Source organism: Callithrix jacchus, chromosome 20 (assembly GCF_049354715.1).
Source record: "Callithrix jacchus isolate 240 chromosome 20, calJac240_pri, whole genome shotgun sequence".
NCBI lineage: Eukaryota > Metazoa > Chordata > Mammalia > Primates > Cebidae > Callithrix > Callithrix jacchus.
The window spans coordinates 14,787,409-14,805,364 of record NC_133521.1 but is presented as its reverse complement, the minus strand read 5'-3'; the positions used below and the strand labels follow the sequence as shown (position 1 = coordinate 14,805,364).

General features: G+C 47.9%; 2 protein-coding genes across 3 annotated transcripts in view; one reads left to right on the top strand and one right to left on the bottom strand.

Annotated features, from left to right (window-relative positions):
• LOC118149719 (uncharacterized) overlaps positions 1-17,956 on the top strand; it is a 20,882-nt gene extending 2,926 nt beyond the window's left edge. Inside the window, exon 3 of the mRNA XM_078358248.1 lies at positions 17,828-17,956. The gene's annotated coding sequence lies outside the window, so the exon portion shown is untranslated. The remainder of the gene's footprint in view (positions 1-17,827) is intronic.
• The window catches only part of SLC12A3 (solute carrier family 12 member 3), a 48,101-nt gene continuing 43,028 nt past the window's right edge, over positions 12,884-17,956 (bottom strand). For both annotated transcript variants that reach the window (XM_002760993.8, XM_008985914.6), the window contains exon 26: positions 12,884-15,489. In XM_002760993.8, the coding sequence (XP_002761039.2) occupies positions 15,348-15,489 (142 nt within the window). In that variant the 3' untranslated portion in view covers positions 12,884-15,347. The remainder of the gene's footprint in view (positions 15,490-17,956) is intronic.

Here is a 17,956-nt window from a genome sequence, read left to right as displayed (position 1 = left end):
CTTGGCCTCCAAAGTGCTTGGATTACAAGTGTGAGCCACCACACCCGACCTAGAGTGGTTTCTTTCTCAGCTGTCTTCATATTAAGATGAGAGGTTGAGGGCTTTGGAAATAAATTGTCTCCACACACAGTTTTCTGTGATTGGTTTTGGTCTGCTGAGAAGGCTCTGACCTTTTTTTGTTTTGGGGGTTTTTTTTTTAGATGGAGTCTTGTTCTTGTTGCCCAGGCTGGAGTGCAGTGGCACAATCTCGGCTCAATGCAACCTCCACCTCCAGGGTTCAGGCAATTCTCCTGCTTCAGCCTCCCAAGTAGCAGGAACTATAGGCATGGGCCATCACGCCTGGCTAGTTTTTGAATTTTTAGTAGAAACAGGGTTTCACCACATTGGCCAGGCTTGTCTCAAACTCCTGACTTCAAGTGATCTGCCTGCCTCAGCCTCACAAAGTGCTGGGATGACAGGTGTGAGCTGCCGCTTCCAGCCTAACCCTTTTTTCATCAGACTGGCTTCATGGGTGTGGGACCCATGTAGTGGATGGGGCCCCCTCCTTGGTTTAATGCTCTGCTGTTATCATCTTTAAATTATTAATAAATTTTAAACAGAAGCCCTACATTTCATTTTGCACTGGGCCCCACAAATTCTGTCTTAAGGCAAACAGATCACTTCAGGCCAGGAGTTGGAGACCAGCCTGACCAACATAGTGAAACCTCGTCTGTACTAAAAATATAAAAAAATTAGTTGGGCATGGTGGCAGGCACCTGGAATCCCAGCTATTTGGGAGGCTGAGGCAGGAGAATTGCTTGAACCTGGAAGGCAGTGGTTATAGTGAGCTGAGATTGCGCCACTGCACTCCAGTCTGAGAGACAGAGCGTAACTCCGTCTCAAAGAAAAAAGAAATTTGGTGATTCTGTGTATAGCACATTTAGGAAAATGTTAAATTCAGTCAACAAATTTCACATATCAGGATGGGAGATAATGACTGATTATGATCTGGTAGTCTTGCAACCAGTGGAGCAAGCCCAGGTAAAGCAAACACAGGCCTTACAGGAGGCAGTGAGACAGGAGGTGACAGCTGCATTGAGAAATCAAGTATGCCAGTAGTGTGGTTTCCCCTAGCCTGCAGGGACAAGCCTGAAAGACCCCTAAGACATTAAGATAGTTCATCCCTTTCCAGTCAGAAAAAAGTTCAGGAGTGTGGTTTTGCATTTTCTAACCCAAGGGAAAAGGCAATCCAAGTTCTGTGATTCTCTGTTATCTCCCAATCAGATAGCTCCTTTTAAACAAATCTGGGGACGGGAGCAGTGGCTCATTCCTATAATCTCAGCACTTTGTAAGGGCTGAAGCAAGTAGATCACTTCAGACCAGGAGTTTGAGACCAGCCTGGCCAACGCAGTGAAATCTCATCTCTACTAAAAATAGAAGAAAATTAGTCAGGCATGGTAGTGGGCGCCTTTCATCCCAGCTCCTCAGTGACTGAGGCAGAAGAATTGCTTGAACCTGGAAGGCAGTGGTTGCAGTGAGCTGAGATCGCGCCACTGCATTCCAGTCTGGGAGACTGAGAGCGAGACTCAGTCTCAAAACAAAAAAATAGAACAAAGATATTTGGTGATTCTGCTTATCGCACATTTAGGAAAACGTTAAATTCAGGTCAACAAATGTACCAGGAATAGAAAGATAAACACCGTGTGACCCTACTCTGAATGACCTCACAAATATAATGAGGATAATAACAAAAATACAGAAATAAAAGACAATCCAAAAGTCTAATACACTTCTGAAGGACTTAGGATTACATTGAGAAAAGAAGAGAGGGAGTCAGAGGAAACATGATGGAAGAGGTAGAAATTGAGCTGAATTCTGAGATGGGTGAGACTGGAACAAAAGCAAGAATGACAGCAATTACTGACTAATCACCATGGAGTGCCAGTGACTTTATATGCAGAATTTGTATGGGCAGGTATAGCTCAGTGGTTACACTCGTGGGCCCAGAGCCCAGTTGCTTGTTTTCAGACCCAGCTTTTACCACTCACTATGTGACCTTAAGCAAATTACTTAACCTCTCTACCTAATTTTCTTCATCTGTAAAATAGGAATAATAATAATAGTATCTGTGTCATAGGGTTTTTATGAGGCTTAAATAGTACAAAATTGTTAAAGTTCTTGGGACAGACCCAGACATTTACCAGGTGCTCAATAAATGGATATTTAGGTTAATATTTAGAGGACTGTATCACGTTCCATCCAGTGGTTCCCAAATCTGGCCGTGCAACAAAATCACCCCAGGAATTCTTTTTTTCAAGATGGAGTCTCGCTCTTGTCACCCAGGCTGAAGTGCAGTGGGGCAATCTCCGCTCACTGCAACCTCCGCCTCCTGGGTTCCAGTGAGTCTCCTGCCTCAGCTTCCCGAGTAGCTGGGATTACAGGCACCTGCCACCACACCCAGGTCATTTTTTTGTATTTTTAGTAGAGATGGGGTTTCTCCACGTTGGTCAGGCTGGTCTCAAACTCCTGACCTCAGGTGATCCGCCTGCCTCAGCCTCTTAAAGTGCTGGGATTACAGGAATGAGCCACCATGCCTGGCCAGGGTATACCTTTAAATACGAATAATGACCACATCAGTATCATTATAATAATGATAACATCAGATAATCATGAGTGGTAAGACTGGAAAAAAGTCCAGCAGCCAACTCAGAAGACTTTGAATGGTCACCCTTGGGAGTTTGGGCCTTATTTTGTGGACAATGGGAGGTTTTTGAGCAGTGGAAGGGACAGATCAGAATCACTATGGATCCACATCATGGAGGGTGGGGAGAGACTTGAGGCCTGAGACTGACTTGTTCATTCAAGAGAAAATGTGGGCCAGGTGCGGTGGCTCATGCCTGTAATCCCAGCACTTTGGGAGGTTGAGGTGGGTGGATCATTTGAGGTCTGGAGTTCAATACCGCCTGACCAACATGGTAAAACCCATCTTTACTAAAAATACAAGAATTTGCTGGGCATGGTGGCACACACCCAGCACTTTGGGAGGCTGAGGTGGGAGGATCGATTAAGGCTAGGAGTTGAAGACCATCCAGGACAACATGGCAAGACCTCATCTCTACAAAAAAATAAAGAATTATCCAGGTGTGGTGGTGCACACCTGTCGTCCCAGCTACTCAGGAGGCTGAGGCAAGAGGATTTCTTGAGCCCAGGAGTTCAAGCTACAGTGAGCTATGATTAGGCTACTGCCCTCCAGCCAGGGCAACAGAGCAAGACCCCATCTCTACAAAAATGTTTTCAAAAATGGGCCAGGTACAGTGGCTCACACCTGTAATCCTAGCAATTTGAAAGGCCAAGGTGGGTGGATCGCTTGAGTCCAGGAGTTCAAGACCAACCTGGGCAACATGGAACAACTCCATCTCTATTTTCTTGTAAAAATTTATTTGAAAAAAAAAAAAATAGAAAAAGTGGCCAGCCACAGTGGCTCATGCCTGTAATCCCAACACTTTGGGAAGCCAAGGTGGGCAGATCACCTGAGGTCAAGAGTTAGAGACAAGCCTAGCCAACATGTCGAAACTCTGTGTCTACTAAAAATAAAAAAATTAGCCAGGCGTGCTGGTGGATGCCTGTAATCCCAGCTACTTGGAGTCTGAGGCAGGAGAATTGCTTGAATCCAGAAGGCGGAGGTTGTGGTGAGCTGAGACTGCACCAAAGCACTCCAGCCTAGGCAACAAGAGCGAAACTCCATCTTAAACAAACAAACAAAAAAAATAGTAATCTGAAGGGAAATCCACAGTGTTAAATGGGATTTCTGGAAATGTGGAACTGAAAGGAACATGGAAACTTTGTACTTGATTGTGGCAGTGCTGCTGTGTTGCTGTCTCTCTGTCATGATCGAATTCATGTTTGCATTCTGAGATGGGGACAGAAATAAAGAGCCAATGCCTATCTTATTTTGCAATCAGGCCATGAAGGCTGAGAAGGGGCCTTTGCAAAACCCAAGTCAGCAAAAGATCATTGCCAGTACTCATGTTTTATTTGAAGTAGTCTGGTGTGTTAGACCCTGCTGAACTTCTGTACTTTTGTGTTTTGAACTCTTGGTGGGTGTGTGTGCGTGTGTGTGTGCACGCTCATGTGTGTTTGAAGTAATTTAAACTCCAACCAGAATCTGTGGTTTTTATGGTCATTTCTGAAGTCCTAATTTAGCCACCCACATGAGCCACCTTCTTTAGCCCAGGAAGTGGACATCCTGTTCCATACTCATGAAACCCTACCCACAGAAACTCTCCTGCCCTTGTAAGCCAGAAGCAGCTTTCCTTCCTTACAAGAAGTAGCCCCCAAGGCAAATCCTCCCTTAACATTGTGGCCTGTGATCCGGAAGTGTTTTAGTTTGAAGGAAGGAGGAATGTCAGACTGTGGCTGTCAACTTTTGAGGACATGGGGCACCCACTTCCATGTTATTCCCCTTTGCTAGCTGATTCTTTTTATTTTTTAATTTTTTGAGATGGAGTCTTTCTCTGTTGCCCATGCTGGGGTGCAGTGGTGTGATCTCAGCTCATTGCAGCCTGCACCTCCCAGGTTCAAGCGATTCTCCTGTCTCAGCCTCCTGAATAGCTGGGATTACAGGCGCCTGCCACCATGCCCAGCTAATTTTTGTATTTTTAGTAGAGACAGGGTTTCACCATGTTGACTAGGCTGACCTCAAGCAATCTGCCTGTCTCAGCCTCCCAAAGTGCTGGGATTACAGGTGTAAGCCACCACACCTGGCCGCTACCTGATTCTTAAAGATGTTTGTTATATACAGTTTTTAAATGGAAGAAAGCGAAAACTGAGCATTTTCGAGAACCTCAAAGTGTCTCTTGAACAGGAGACACCAAGGCGTATGACCAGTCAAGACTGACAACGGGGGCCAAGCTATGGCAGCAAAACAATGGGTCTGATAGTTAAACTCAGCTCCTAGAAAGTTTTACAGTATACCCAGAGTTGCTGGATAAGTCAACATAGAATTACCAGATGACCCAGCAATTCCTCTCCTAGATATCTCTCTATCCAAAAGAACTGAACACTCTTCACAAAAATTTGTCCATGAATATTCATAGCAGCATTATATATAATAGCACAAAACGTGGAAACCATCCAAAGGTCCACCAGCTGAATGGATAAGCAAAACATAGCATATCCACACAATGCAATATTACTTAGCTATAAACAGGAATGAAGGGCTGATGCATGCTACAACATGGATAAGCCTTGAAAACATGTTGCCAAGTGAAAAAAGCCAGACACAAAAGGCCACATAAGGCCACATATTGTATCTACTTATATGAAATATCTAGATCAGGCCAATCCATAGAGACAGAAAGCAGATGAATGGTTTCCAGGGGTTAGTGGGGATTTACTGCTTGAAGGGTCCAGGATTTCCTTTTGGGGTGACGGCGATGGTTGCACAACATTGTGAATGTACTAAATACCACTGAATTACACTTTGAAATAAAGCTGGACACAGTGGCTCACACCTGAAATCCCGGCACTCTGGGAGGCCGAGGCAGGTGGATCACCTGAGGTCAGGAGTTTGAGACCAGCCTGGCCAACGTGGTGAAACCCCATCTCTACAGGAAAAAAAATACAAAAATTAGCTGGACATGGTGGCATGTGCCTGTAATCCCAGCTACTGTGGAGGCTGCGGCACAAGAATCACTTGAACTTGGGAGGTGGAGGTGGCAGGGGGCTGAGATTGCACCACTGCACTCCAGCCTGGACGACAGAGTAAGACTTTGTCTCAAATAAATAAAATAAGTTAAAATGGTGAATTTTGTGTCTTTTACCACAATTTTTTAAAAATCTTGGCCTGGCACAGTGGGTCATGCTTGTAATCCCAGCACTTTGGGAGGCTGAAGTGGGAGGATCACGTGAGGCCAGAAGTTCAAGACCAGCCTGAGCAACACAGTGAGACCCCCGTCTTTTTTCTTTTTTTTTTTTTTTTTAAATAAAAAAAGGAAAGAAAGAAAGAAAAAAAACCCTGCTTGGGCTTTCCTGTTCTGAGTGCTACTCCGCTGCCTTTCTTCCAAGAGCGGGAGGAAGGCAAATAAAATCACCTCCACCACACATAGGAAACCTTCACCCCAACAAAGGACTTAGATCCTGAAGAGGACTGGTAGGTGGGAGGAATCTACCCGATTTGGTCATCTCTCCCACAGTAAAGACTTGCTTTTGCTCTAGAGCGTGCCGGGTTTATGGCTCTTCCTGGCTGACGGGGTTTGGACCCAGGACAAACAAGTCAGGTGGAGGCCACCCTCCAGACCAGCATCTAGGGCAAGGGTCATGGCTGAGCTCAGAGGCCCCAGGTAACCTCTGAAGCCCGCATTCTTTTCCCTCCATCACAGCGTCCTTCTAAATACTCTGATTGCTATTCAGTGTTTTACTTTAAACAGAAAAGAAAAAAAAAATCATCTTAAATGTCAGATACTTTTTTTCCCTTTCTTTTCTTTTCCCTCCCCTCCCCTTCCCTCCTCTTTTCTTTTCTTTCCTTTTTTCTTTTCTTTTCTCTTCTCTTCCTTTCCCCTTTCCTTTCCTTTTTCTTTTATTTTTTGAGACAGAGCTTCCCTCTTGTTGCCCAAGCTGGAGTACAATGGCAAAATCCTGGCTTACTGCAAACTCCACCTCCCAGGTTCAAGCGATTCTCCTGCTTCAGCCCCCCAAGTAGCTGGGATTACAGGCACCCGCCACCATGCCTGGCTAATTTTTGTATTTTTACTAGAGACAGGGTTTCACCATGTTGTCTAGGCTGGTCTCGAACTCCTGACCTTAGCTGATCCACCGGCCTTGGCCTCACAAAGTGCTGGAATTACAGGTGTGAATCTCCACGCACAGTCTCATGTACCTTTTCTAGTACACAGAACATTCTGTACCCTAAGTAGGATTTTGATGCCGTGTTAGTTTCTTCCCTCAGCAAAACTCCCACCCTCCCCAAGCTCACTTCAGACTAGACCCAGCACTTCAGCAAAGATGCGTAAGTCACCAGAAATGACTTAGGGCAACATTCTTGTTCAAATGGAGGGATTTTTTGATCTCCTCCATGAATTTATATATGCATGCTCAGCCCTTGGATTAAGTCCTGGACTTCGCCTCCTGTGTTTATCAGCCCATTGCAAACAACTGCACTGATTCCTCCACCTCTTATCTCTGACATGGTCCAGCTGGTCTTTCCTGCCCTAGGCCCATATCCATCACCAAGATCTTAGGAATTAACCCCTGGGTATAGTTCTTTGTGAACAGGCTCCAGCCCCCTCCCTAATACATACCTTGCCCTTCTACCCCTGACATTAACCAACCCTGTCTTTTTTCCAGGAAAGGACCCTGAGTATCACGCAAGCTCTTCCCTCTGGTGTCCTCATAAGAGCACACCTGCATCTAATTTGCTACATATCTTAGCAGCCTTTACTTTTTTCTTTCTTCAACTTTTATTTTAAGTTCCGGGGTCCATGTGTAGGTTGTGCAGATTTGTTATGTAGGTAAATGTGTGCTTTGGTGGTTTGCTGCACAGATCATCCCATCGCCTGGGTATTTTTCTTTTTTTGAGATGGAGTCTCACTCTGTCACCCAGGCTGGAGTGCAGTGGCACAATCTTGGCTCACCATAGCCTCTGCCTCCTGGGTTCAAGAGATTCACCTCTCCCAGCCTTCCAAGTAGCTGGAATTACAGGCAGCTGCCACCACACCTGGTTAATTTTGGTATTTTTAGTAGAGATGGAATTTCACCATGTTTGCCAGGCTGGTCTCGAACTCTTGTCCTCAAGTGATCTGCCCGCCTTGGCCTCCCAAAGTGCTGGGATTGCAGGCATAAGCCGCCGTGACCAGCCACGTGGGTATTAAGCCCAGCATCCATTAACTATTCTTCCTGTTGCTCTCCCTCCCCTCACACCCCCTCCCACACTGACAGGCCCCAGTGTGTGTTGTTTCCTCCCATGTGTCCATGTGTTCTCATCATTCAGCTCCCTTTTCTGATCTGAAGGTTTACCTGTCTGCAGGTACAACCTATTGACCTCCAGAGCTCTCTCTCAAGAGCTCACTTGGCGCCTTTGACAACTGGCTCATGAGCTTCCCCTCCACCCCTTGCCCACTTTAACGACTCCAGCGTCCAGCTCGCACTCACTCTCACGATATTCAGCTCACTTCCCTTTATCTCATCTCCACTTTGCTCAGTCACCCATGGGTATGATCCATGCATTCGTTCTTCATTCATTCATTCATCCTGCAAACACTTATTGGGTGTCACACTGTGCTAAGCCCTGTGCTGCATCCTAGGGTAAGAGATGACTCAGATATGGTCACCCTCAGAGCTGCCATGCAGTCATTCAGCCATTTCCGCAGTTAGGATATTGAAATACCCCTGTGCCTATTGATCCATAGCCCCTGCCCTGAGTACCCTCCAGCTGCCCCGGGCCCTCCCCTGGTCTCCCTCCCATCCAGCAACTAAAAGGTGCATCTCAACTCCCACCTTTGTGGACCTCATAGGCAAATGGTGGACACCTTAGAGTTTGGTGTGCTCAGGATGTTTATTTCCTCCAGAATGTCAAGCTGTGAAGTGCACACGGAGTGACCACAGACTTCATTGTTCTGTATCTCCCGATCTCCCACATCGACTGCATGTTCTTTTTTGTTGTCGTTGTTTGTTTTTGAAACAGTGTCTCACTCTGTGGTTCAGGCTGGAGTTTAGTGGCGCCATCTCAGCTCACTGCAGCCTCAACCTCCTGGGTTCAGGCTTTCCTCCTGCCTCAGCCCCCAAGGAGCTGGGACTACAGGTGCATGCCATCACCCCTGGCTAATTTTTGCATTTTTAGTAGCGATGGGGTTTCATCATGTTGCCTAGGCTGGTCTCAAACTCCTGACCTCAAGTGATCCGCCTTGCCTTGGCCTCCCAAAGTGCAGGGATTACAGACGCGAGTCACCATGCCCGGCCCACTGCATGTTTCTGTTGTTGTTGTTGTTTTTGAGATGGGGTCTTGCTCTGTCGCCCAGGCTGGAGTGCAGTGGCGTGATCTCGGCTCACTGCAACCTCTGCCTCCCGGATTCAAGTGATTCTCCCCACTGAGCATCCTGAGTAGCTGGGACTACAGGCGGCCACCACCATGCCCTGCTAATTTTTTTTTTCATAGAGACGGGATTTCACCATGTTGTCCAGGTTGGTCTCAAACTCTTGGCCTTAAGTGATCTACCTGCCTCAGCCTCCCAAAGTTCTGGGATTATAGGTGTGAGCCACTGCGCGCGGGCTGAGCCACCGCACCCAGCCTGCACATTCTTTTTGTCTTCATGCTACCAGCATTTCACTTCTCAAGTCTTGCAGCTCAATTCCGTCTCCCCGTCCACCTGGGAGCTCACGGTCATCCTTCTTGAATCCCTGCCTCGTGCCTTGTCCTTCCCTCTTTGCTTGGCCAGCCCCATTGTTGGGGAACATGTCACCTGCAATTTCCATGTTTGCTTTCTGACCTGGTGCTCGGGGCCCTACCAGGTCAGATCACGAGGGCAGGGGTCCTGAGAGTTTTGCACCCTAGGGCTACCAGCTTCAGCTACACGTTTCTTGTTGCATGCCAAAAATGTCCCCACGTGTTGTTGATTCATCATCGCTGCCTTTTCTGCAGTTATTCTCTTCCTTGCATCGTCAATCTCTCCCCTCTGACCCATCAATACACTCAAGTCTCTATTACTCGACCTTTCCCTGTATCAGAGACTTTTATTGCTCAATGAATATTCATATCTTCCCCCAAATTTCTGAGCACCCTTGCAGTTAGGTGGAACCATGTGACTATTTGGCTTTGGCTAATGGGCTTTGAGTGGAAATAAACAACGTCCTGTCTGGGTGGAAGCATTTAAAAGCCAGAACTTGACCTTCCAGCTATCTCTTCCCTTCTTCAATGAGCTGGCCAAGGTGGTGGCCTCCCCAGACAGAAGTAATTTTGATCATTGAGTCCTGATGTGGAAAAGAGGAACCCTGAAGAGCTGCCTGGCTGTTGTAGGAATATTTGTAAAACAGAAACAGGTCTTTGTCATGTACGCCTCTAACACAGAGGGCAGTTTGTTACTGCAGCATAGCCTAGCATTACCCTGACACGGGCCCTATGATAACAACATCAAAGCACCTTTGCCCTCTGTTTTCCTCCATCTCTCCACTGCTGGCTTCTTCAAGTATGGTCTCTAAGCAGGGCTGCTGTTTTCCCTTCCTGTCCACAAATTCCTTCCTCAATCCCTGGCCCTTGACCTGCTGCTTTACCAAATTATTTGTTGCAAGCTCCCAGTGATGCCACAACCCCAAATTCAACAGCACCTTCAGCGGCTCCAGCCCCTTTGCAAACAACTACTATGTGGTGGACTCTGAGCTTCTTTGACCCCCTTCTCTGGTGCCTCCTCGGTGATCTGAGTTTTCCTCCTGTCCCTCCAATGCTCTTTTCAAGGCTGCCTCATCACTGACCCTTCTTCATTCTGCCTCCTAAATACAGCCCTTCCCAAGATCTAGCCCTGTTCTTTTTTTGTTCTTTCTCTCTTGATCTCACCCAAGCCATGATTTCCATGTCCCTGACCATGAGCATGACTCCCAAATCTATTTACAGTCACTGATCTCAAAGAGCTGCAGGCTAACGGGAGCACCTTGAGCTCTTTCCAGCCTCCAGGACCACAGTTCTGACCACCTGGGCATTCTTACACTTAAAGTACCAGACCCAAACCCATTTGCTTTCTCTTTCCTTTCAGGATTAAGCCTGTTATTCTGCCCTTCATATTACATGACTGCTACTTCTCATCCTCTTCCTCCTTCTTCCTTTTTTATTATTTTTTTTAGATAGAGTCTTGTTCTGTCACCCAGGCTGGAGTGCAGTGGCATAATCACAGCACTGCAGCCTCGACCTCCCAGCTCAAGCGATCCTCCCACCTCAGCCTCTGGAGTAGCTGGAGCCACAGGTGTATACCACCACAGCCAGCTAATTTTTTTTTTTTTTTGTAGAGAGAGAGTTTCACCATGTTTCTCTGGCTGGTCTCAAACTCGTAGGCTCAGGTGATCCCCCTGCCTCAGCCTCCCAAAGTGTTGGGATTACAGGCATAAGCCACCGCGCCCGGCCCAGTGTTATTTTCCTATGCACACTTCCCTCACACTCCAGGAAAACTGGCTTGTTTCTTGTTCTCCAAACATGCCCAGGGCAGTCCTTACTCTTTCTTTTACTGCTCCTGCCTGGAAAGCCTTCTTCCCACCCCAGCTCTCATTTCTGCCTTTCTGCTGAATCCCACCAATTTCTGGAACCGATGTTGTACACCATGTTCCCTATAAAGACTTTCCTAATCCCCTCAACCTAACGTGTTTGCTCCCTCTTCTGCAAACATAGACTTTTCTTCGTAACTTTTATGAGCTAGAATAAAAACACTTGTCCTTTCTTGCCACTGTCTTTCATGTATCAGACATTCTGCTCTCTGGCCTCCCAGCCAGGTGGTCCTTCTCGGAGTATTTGTAGAAACTGTATTTGCGATGGCTCCTTTTTAGGAAGTGGGTGCTTTTTTTTTTTTTTTTTTTTTGTATTTTTGCTTTCAGTCATGGGATGAAACCTCACTTCAAGTGGGGAATTACCAGTGAAGCCGGTGGCTGGGCTTTCCTGGGCCCCACTTCTGTGAATATTCTTGGAGTTGGCAGCGTCTTTTCCCTGACATCCTGAGCTCTCTACACAGCTATGAACCAAACCTGGCTGCTTTGCATGTGCCTGGAAGCCTCCCAATCAGGTGGTTCTTCTAGAACATTCCAACTGGTCTCATCCCTGTGAACTCTCCTCCCTCTCACCACTCTAGACAGTCCAGGCAGGGGTCTAGAAGGGAATTCAGTCCATGCTGGGACTCTCCATGTGTTAAGGAGGCCACAGCTTTCTGCCTGGGTAAGCAGAGCCCAGAGAGTGAAAAATAGGTGGTACTGTATTTACTTTAAAGCCACAGCGAGTCTGTGCAGGTGCTGAGGGAGGATGCTAAATCTGGAGGCTGAAATGCGGAGGGGAAAACTGGGCTAACTGGGCATGGATCCCAGGGAAGAGACAGGAGGAGCCCTGCGGGGGCTGCCGCTGGAGCTGAGGCTGGCGCTGGGCCCTGATGGTTCCCTCCTCTGCTGGCACAGAGGAAGGGAAGGCTTCATTGATAGTACTTCCTACCGCACAAACTCCTCAATGGGAAGTACCTTGTTATCCAAAGGCAGAGAGAGAGAGATGCAGCATGACACTGTATCTCCTACCCTCATAGGCCAAATAGTGACCTAGAGAAATTCGAAATCCCTGGATCCAAGGGCTTATACCACAGGGGAGTAGGAAGTGGTGGGCTGGGAAGGGTAGTGGGTTGGGGGTGAGCAAGGAATGGGTACCCCTTCCCCTTAACCCCCACCTCCTGATGTAGTCACAATTGTTGTCACCTACTCCTGGGCCGAACCAGTCACTGTTGGGTCAGCTGGCTGGTGAAACCTGTTCTGATCCAAATTTTTCATTTTATAGATTGGAGGTCTCCCAGAGAGGTGAAGGGGCATATCTGAGGTCACAGAGCCAGTTTTGGGGAGACACTGAAACTCAAATCCCAGTCTCCTGGTGGCCTTGCCATGGCTCCTTCCACTCAACCTGTTACCTCTCTGTGTGAGGCAAGATGGGAAATGCTGGGAGACTTTGATAAAGGCTGACAAAAATGGTTCCCCATGAGTCTGCAAATGCGGGGAAGAGAATCAAAGGGAAAATAAATGGCTCCTATAAATATTTATGTCAAAACCTGGCTCAATGACCTGCAGAACCAGTAGAGGCTCCGAGAAAAGTTCAGTCCAAGGTTGGAAAAACAATAGTTAATTTTTATCAAAACACTCAGCAGAGTTGAAAAACAGTGTGTTCCAAAACAAATATGTTCTGTTGACTGAGTGACCATAGTTTTTATTCATTCCATTGTGTATGGCCTCACTGGTAAAGCTTCTTTTTTGTTATTACAAAGCTATTATTATTGTTAAAAACATACTATTTCTAACATCATGAAATTTTTGGTTTTGTTTTTTTTTTCAGACACCCAAAGCCAAAACCTTCTCTCTCTCTCTCTCTTTTTTTTTTTTTTTTTTTTTTTTTTTTTGGACCAAGAACTCCTTCAGGTTTGAAGAATCAGAAAATTGTTTTCCATGTGGTTCTAGAAAGGCCAGTATTCCCTGATGGAGGCTTCCCCTTATCTGGAATTGAGGATTATCAATGGTCTGGAGGCAGGCCCATTCTCCAGGTCCCTTGGGAGCAGGGCAGCTGTTCCTAGTGAGCACAGTGGTTCCCAGTCCCTCACAGCAAGCTCTGAGGCAGACAAAGGACAGTGGGAAGTCCAAGCCTTCTGGACTTTGCAGTGGGGTGAACTGAGAAATGCTAACGTCCTTTGGGTTCTAACTCCGAAAAGGAGACTTCAGCTATCCTTCAAAATTCTGGAAGTCTTTAGTCTCCTTCTGAAGTCTAAAGTGTAGGCACATACGGTGAATGTAGCTCTTGCAGGAGGCTGACAAAACCTAAAGATGTCTGTTCCTTCAGCCACCCCAGCGCCATACAGGAAGTAGGCACAGGCAGTTGTACCACCAAATGACTCACCTTTACACTGCTTATGTTTAGAGCTGCAAGTCCCCTCTCACTTGGCCTCACCCACTGGCATTTGATGGCAGTGCTCTTGCACCCCAGCTTTGGGGATCAAACCCTGGGGATGTTCAACGTGTAGTGGCCTGAATGCCTTCCCCGAGCCAGGTACAGGTCCTTTCTCCATCTCCCTTGTCCCGGCTTCTGTCCCACCTCCAACCCCACTCTTAACAGCCCCTCCCTGCCAGTGCCCTCTGCCACCTGCTCTTTCCACCTCTTGCAGGTGGCTCCTCCTCCCCTCTCCTTTCACCCATCCTGGGGCCGGGCTTGGACCTGCTCCTGCCTTTCTGATCCTTACCAACCTCGCCATGTCTACACCCCTCTCCATGTCCCCATTCCTGATATCCTTGTCCTCCATGGTTAACCATGCCTGAAATCTTACCCCTTGCCACTAGACTTCTTCAACCTTTCTCCTTCTTTAAAACTCTTTTTGATTCTCCTGTCATCAGTATCCCTCTTCACGTGTTGGGTCAGTTTGCTTTTCTTCCCCATGAGATGAGCTGGGAAAATAGCAATGACACCCAGCTGTGGCTGGGTGAGCCTTTCCTCCGCTCAGCTGGACTCCCTGTGTGTGAACAAATGCAGGGCACGGCAGAAGGGTAGCCGTGGTTTTCCAATGTCCCCACCCAGGAGTGGATCCCAAAGTCATTTTAGTGGATTGCAACCAACAGTGAAAAATAAATAGAACAGAACATACTTCCGGGCATCCCCCATGGGAAGGGTAAGTATTGTTTTGTGACATTTTTGTCTTTGTCGTTTCCACGTGTATGCGTTGCAAGTCTTGGTGTGAAATATATTTCTTAGTGTGGGTTGCAACCAAAAATGTTTGCAAAGTCCCTGCTCTAAAGAACCAGTGAAGACATCAAAGACCCGTTATTGAAAGTGATGGAGTGAGAAGTAGTTCGAGAAATTTGCTTGCGCTGGGTGTGGTGGCTTACACTTTGGGAGGCCAAGGCGGGTGGATCATCTGAGTTTAGGAGTTTGAGACCAGCCTGGCCAATATGGTGAAACTCCAGCTCTCCTAAAAATACAAAATTTAGCCGGGCGTGGTGATGGACACCTGTAATCCCAGCTACTCAGGGAGGCGGAGGCAGGAGAAACACTTGAACCTGGGAGACAGAGGTTGCAGTGAGCCAAGATTGTGCCATTGCATTCCAGCCTGAGCAACAAGAGAAAAAACTCAGTCTCAAAAAAAAAAAAAAGAAAGAAAGAAAAGAGAAAAGAAATTTGCCTCGCTGTGGAGGCTCAGAGAGAGCCTTGCATTCCTCCTTAGAGCACCTGTAGGTCCTACAGGTGAGGCTCCCATTCTCCTATTAGAGGAAGGCGGCGTGGTTTAGAAACTTTCACGCAGGAAGTGCTGCAGAAACTGTCAAGATTCACACCCAGCATTGGGACTCCTGTTTGCATACAAATCAAAGACTGAACTCTTAATTAATGGTCATCAAGATCAAAAGAAACGCTTTAAAAGGAATAGAATCCTTTAGAGAGTTTTCCTGGCAGCTCCATCTGCTGTTTCTCCAGCCCATAAAAACAAAACCCAGAGAATGTGTCCGGTGGAAGCAGAGTCCAGCCAGATTTGGAAATCTACCATCTTTTTTGGTGAGATCACCAGATGCTGCCACTTACAACAGAACATGAGTCTCATCCCTGTGGACTGCAGCCAGTCGAGTTCCAACTCGTTCCATGCACCCCCAATAGCGGACAGGGATGGCCAAGCCTGGAGTCACTGGCAGTAAAAGGTGAGCACGTTTTCCTGGTTTCCTCGGATCAGGATGACTGGAGGTCTGAGGTCCTGGGACAGGGTGTCCAGCCAGGCCATGTACAGCGAGCTCGGGCACTTCCCCTTCCTCCCTATGGGCAGAGTGCTGCAAGGTAGGAAAAAGTGGCACAAGATAGATTACCATGGGGCCTCTCCACACGCCCAGCTCCCGGCTTGTTTTCAGAACAGCGAGTCTGTTTACTGTCCCTCAGAGCTTTTTCCACCCACCCTAGGAATGACCTCCCTGCTTTCTGCACAAACATGACCCAGAATGGACCTTCCTCCGTGAAGCGTTCCAAATGAAGCTGTGGCCCACAGACCCTGTGGGATGCAGTCCTTGCCAAGCCCACGAACTCACCCTCGCCTTGCTCACCCCCGATGCCCTGTAGCTTTCTTTCCATTCCCCAAAAAATGCCATGCTCAATCCTGCCTCCAAACTTTGCACTTGACACTCTTCCCACCAGGAAGGGAGCAGCCCTGCCCTGTTGTACCTGGTGGCTTCCTTTGAGTCAGGCAAGTGCACCCACCCCCTTTCCTGGTCACTCCTCCCAAGCAGGCTGCCCATGCCTCTTCCTCACATCACCCACTTTACTGCCTTCAGAGCTCTTCACAGTCCCAACGCATCTTCACATGATTTATGTGTTTGTCTCCCCACATTAGAATGTTCACTCACAAGCAGGCCGGGTCTGTCTTGTTCACCCCTCTTACCCAGTGCCTAGAACACAGTCTGATACAGTCAGGCTCAGTCTATATTTGTTAAGTCTATATTTGACCCCTCCCCATCAGGCCACCTGCTTCATGCTAGGCTTGCCTCTCCAGCCATGTGCCCGCCTGTGGCCACAGTAATATGCTATGTTTCTGTTCATTATCCAGCTCAGCATCCTTGTCCTGCCTCCCATCCTGTGCAAGAGTCCCTGGGAGCAGGACTCCACCATTGCCTGTGGGGAGGCCCCTTGTCTTAACTGTGCAATGCTGCGTGAATAACGAGATGCCCCGGGAATGCTGCTCAGCCCTGTCTTCCAACTGTTTGAGGAAGTGACTTTTCTACTATCTGGAGAATTCCAAAAATGCACTGGGACGGCCCCAGCTGCCAGCTCTGGGCTCCAGGAGGGGCATCGTCTTACAGATCCGGCTGGTCCCAAGGGAAGTTGGGGTACCAGCACCTGACGTGGGACTCACTTGTTTGTCTGTTTCCCCTAAATACATCCCTTTGGGGAATGCGCAGGGCCCGCAGCACCGCGCTCCTTCACAATTGAGGGAACGGGGCGGGAGGAGGATGCTGGAGCACTGAAGTCAGAGCCAGGCTCTGGCGTCTGAGTCATGGATTTGCCACTTCCTCAGCCTTGTGACCTTTGGAGAATTGCTCTTCCCTAAACCTCCCTCACAGGATGTTTGTGATGCTAAAGCTGGCGAAGCACACGCAGGCGCAGCATAACACCCGGCACGTAGTGAGCCCTCTGTAAGGTCAACAGCTGCCATCATCACTTAATACTGACCAGCACGAGACGGCCAAGCCAGCGGCGGCAGAGTTGGAACGCGAACCAAGGTCTTGGCATCTTCCCTCCGCAGCGGACACTGCTCACGGCAACTCTGCCTCCTCTGAGAAGGGTAACTGGGAGCCTAAACAGCTATGTCATACTGGAAGTTCCATCCACAAAGCTTCAGTTGGGACAAGCCCTGCCTTCCTTTAAAAAGCAAGGTCCCGGGCCAGGCACAGTGGCTCACACCTATAACCCCAGCACTTTGGGAGGCTGAGGTGGGCCGATCACTTGAGCCCAGGAGTTCAAGTCCAGCCTGGGCAACATGGTGAGAACCTATCTCTACAAAAAATACAAAAATTATCTGGGTGTGATGGCACAGGCCTGTGGTCCCGGCTACTCAGGAGGCTGAGGTGGGAGGATCACTTGAGCCGGGGAGGTTGAGGCTGCAGTGAGCCACTGCACTCCAGCCTGGGCAACAGAGTGAGACTTTGTCTCAAAACAAACAAAATATAAGGTCTCAAAAAATTAGAGAAGGTAGGTGGGACCAAGGGCATTTCATTAAGCCATAGTCATCTGAGTTCAAATATTTAGTGACTTTCCAGGAGAAGGGACCGAGGAGTACTGAAACCAAACTCTCCTGACTGAGCAGTTACGCGAGAGGCAGACAATACCTTCCAGGAAACAGAACGTGATTTCGGGGACTAAATTCAGAAACTTCAAAGGCCACAGGAGAATTGGTTTCTGCATCATAGGGACGGGGAACTTTTAAGCTTCAGCATGGAGTTCCCTCCCCCAGCAGAGCTTGTCCACCAGTCCAAGAGACAGCTCTCTTTAAAATCACCCCCGCCCCCACACCAACCAATGACAAGCTCTATTCCCGCTCACAGGATGTACACACCTTGAGCTACTAATCTTCAGAAATAAAGCTGTTCCAGAACAAAAGAACTTTTTTTTTTTTTTCAGAATTGCATCTCTTAGCCACAAAGAAAGGCGGCCTTAGATCTAACCTAGATGTGAAACGACAGCCCTGCATCAGAACCACCGTCATGGGCTCCAGAAGCAGTTCCCACTTCCTGTCTGCAAGATCCTGGC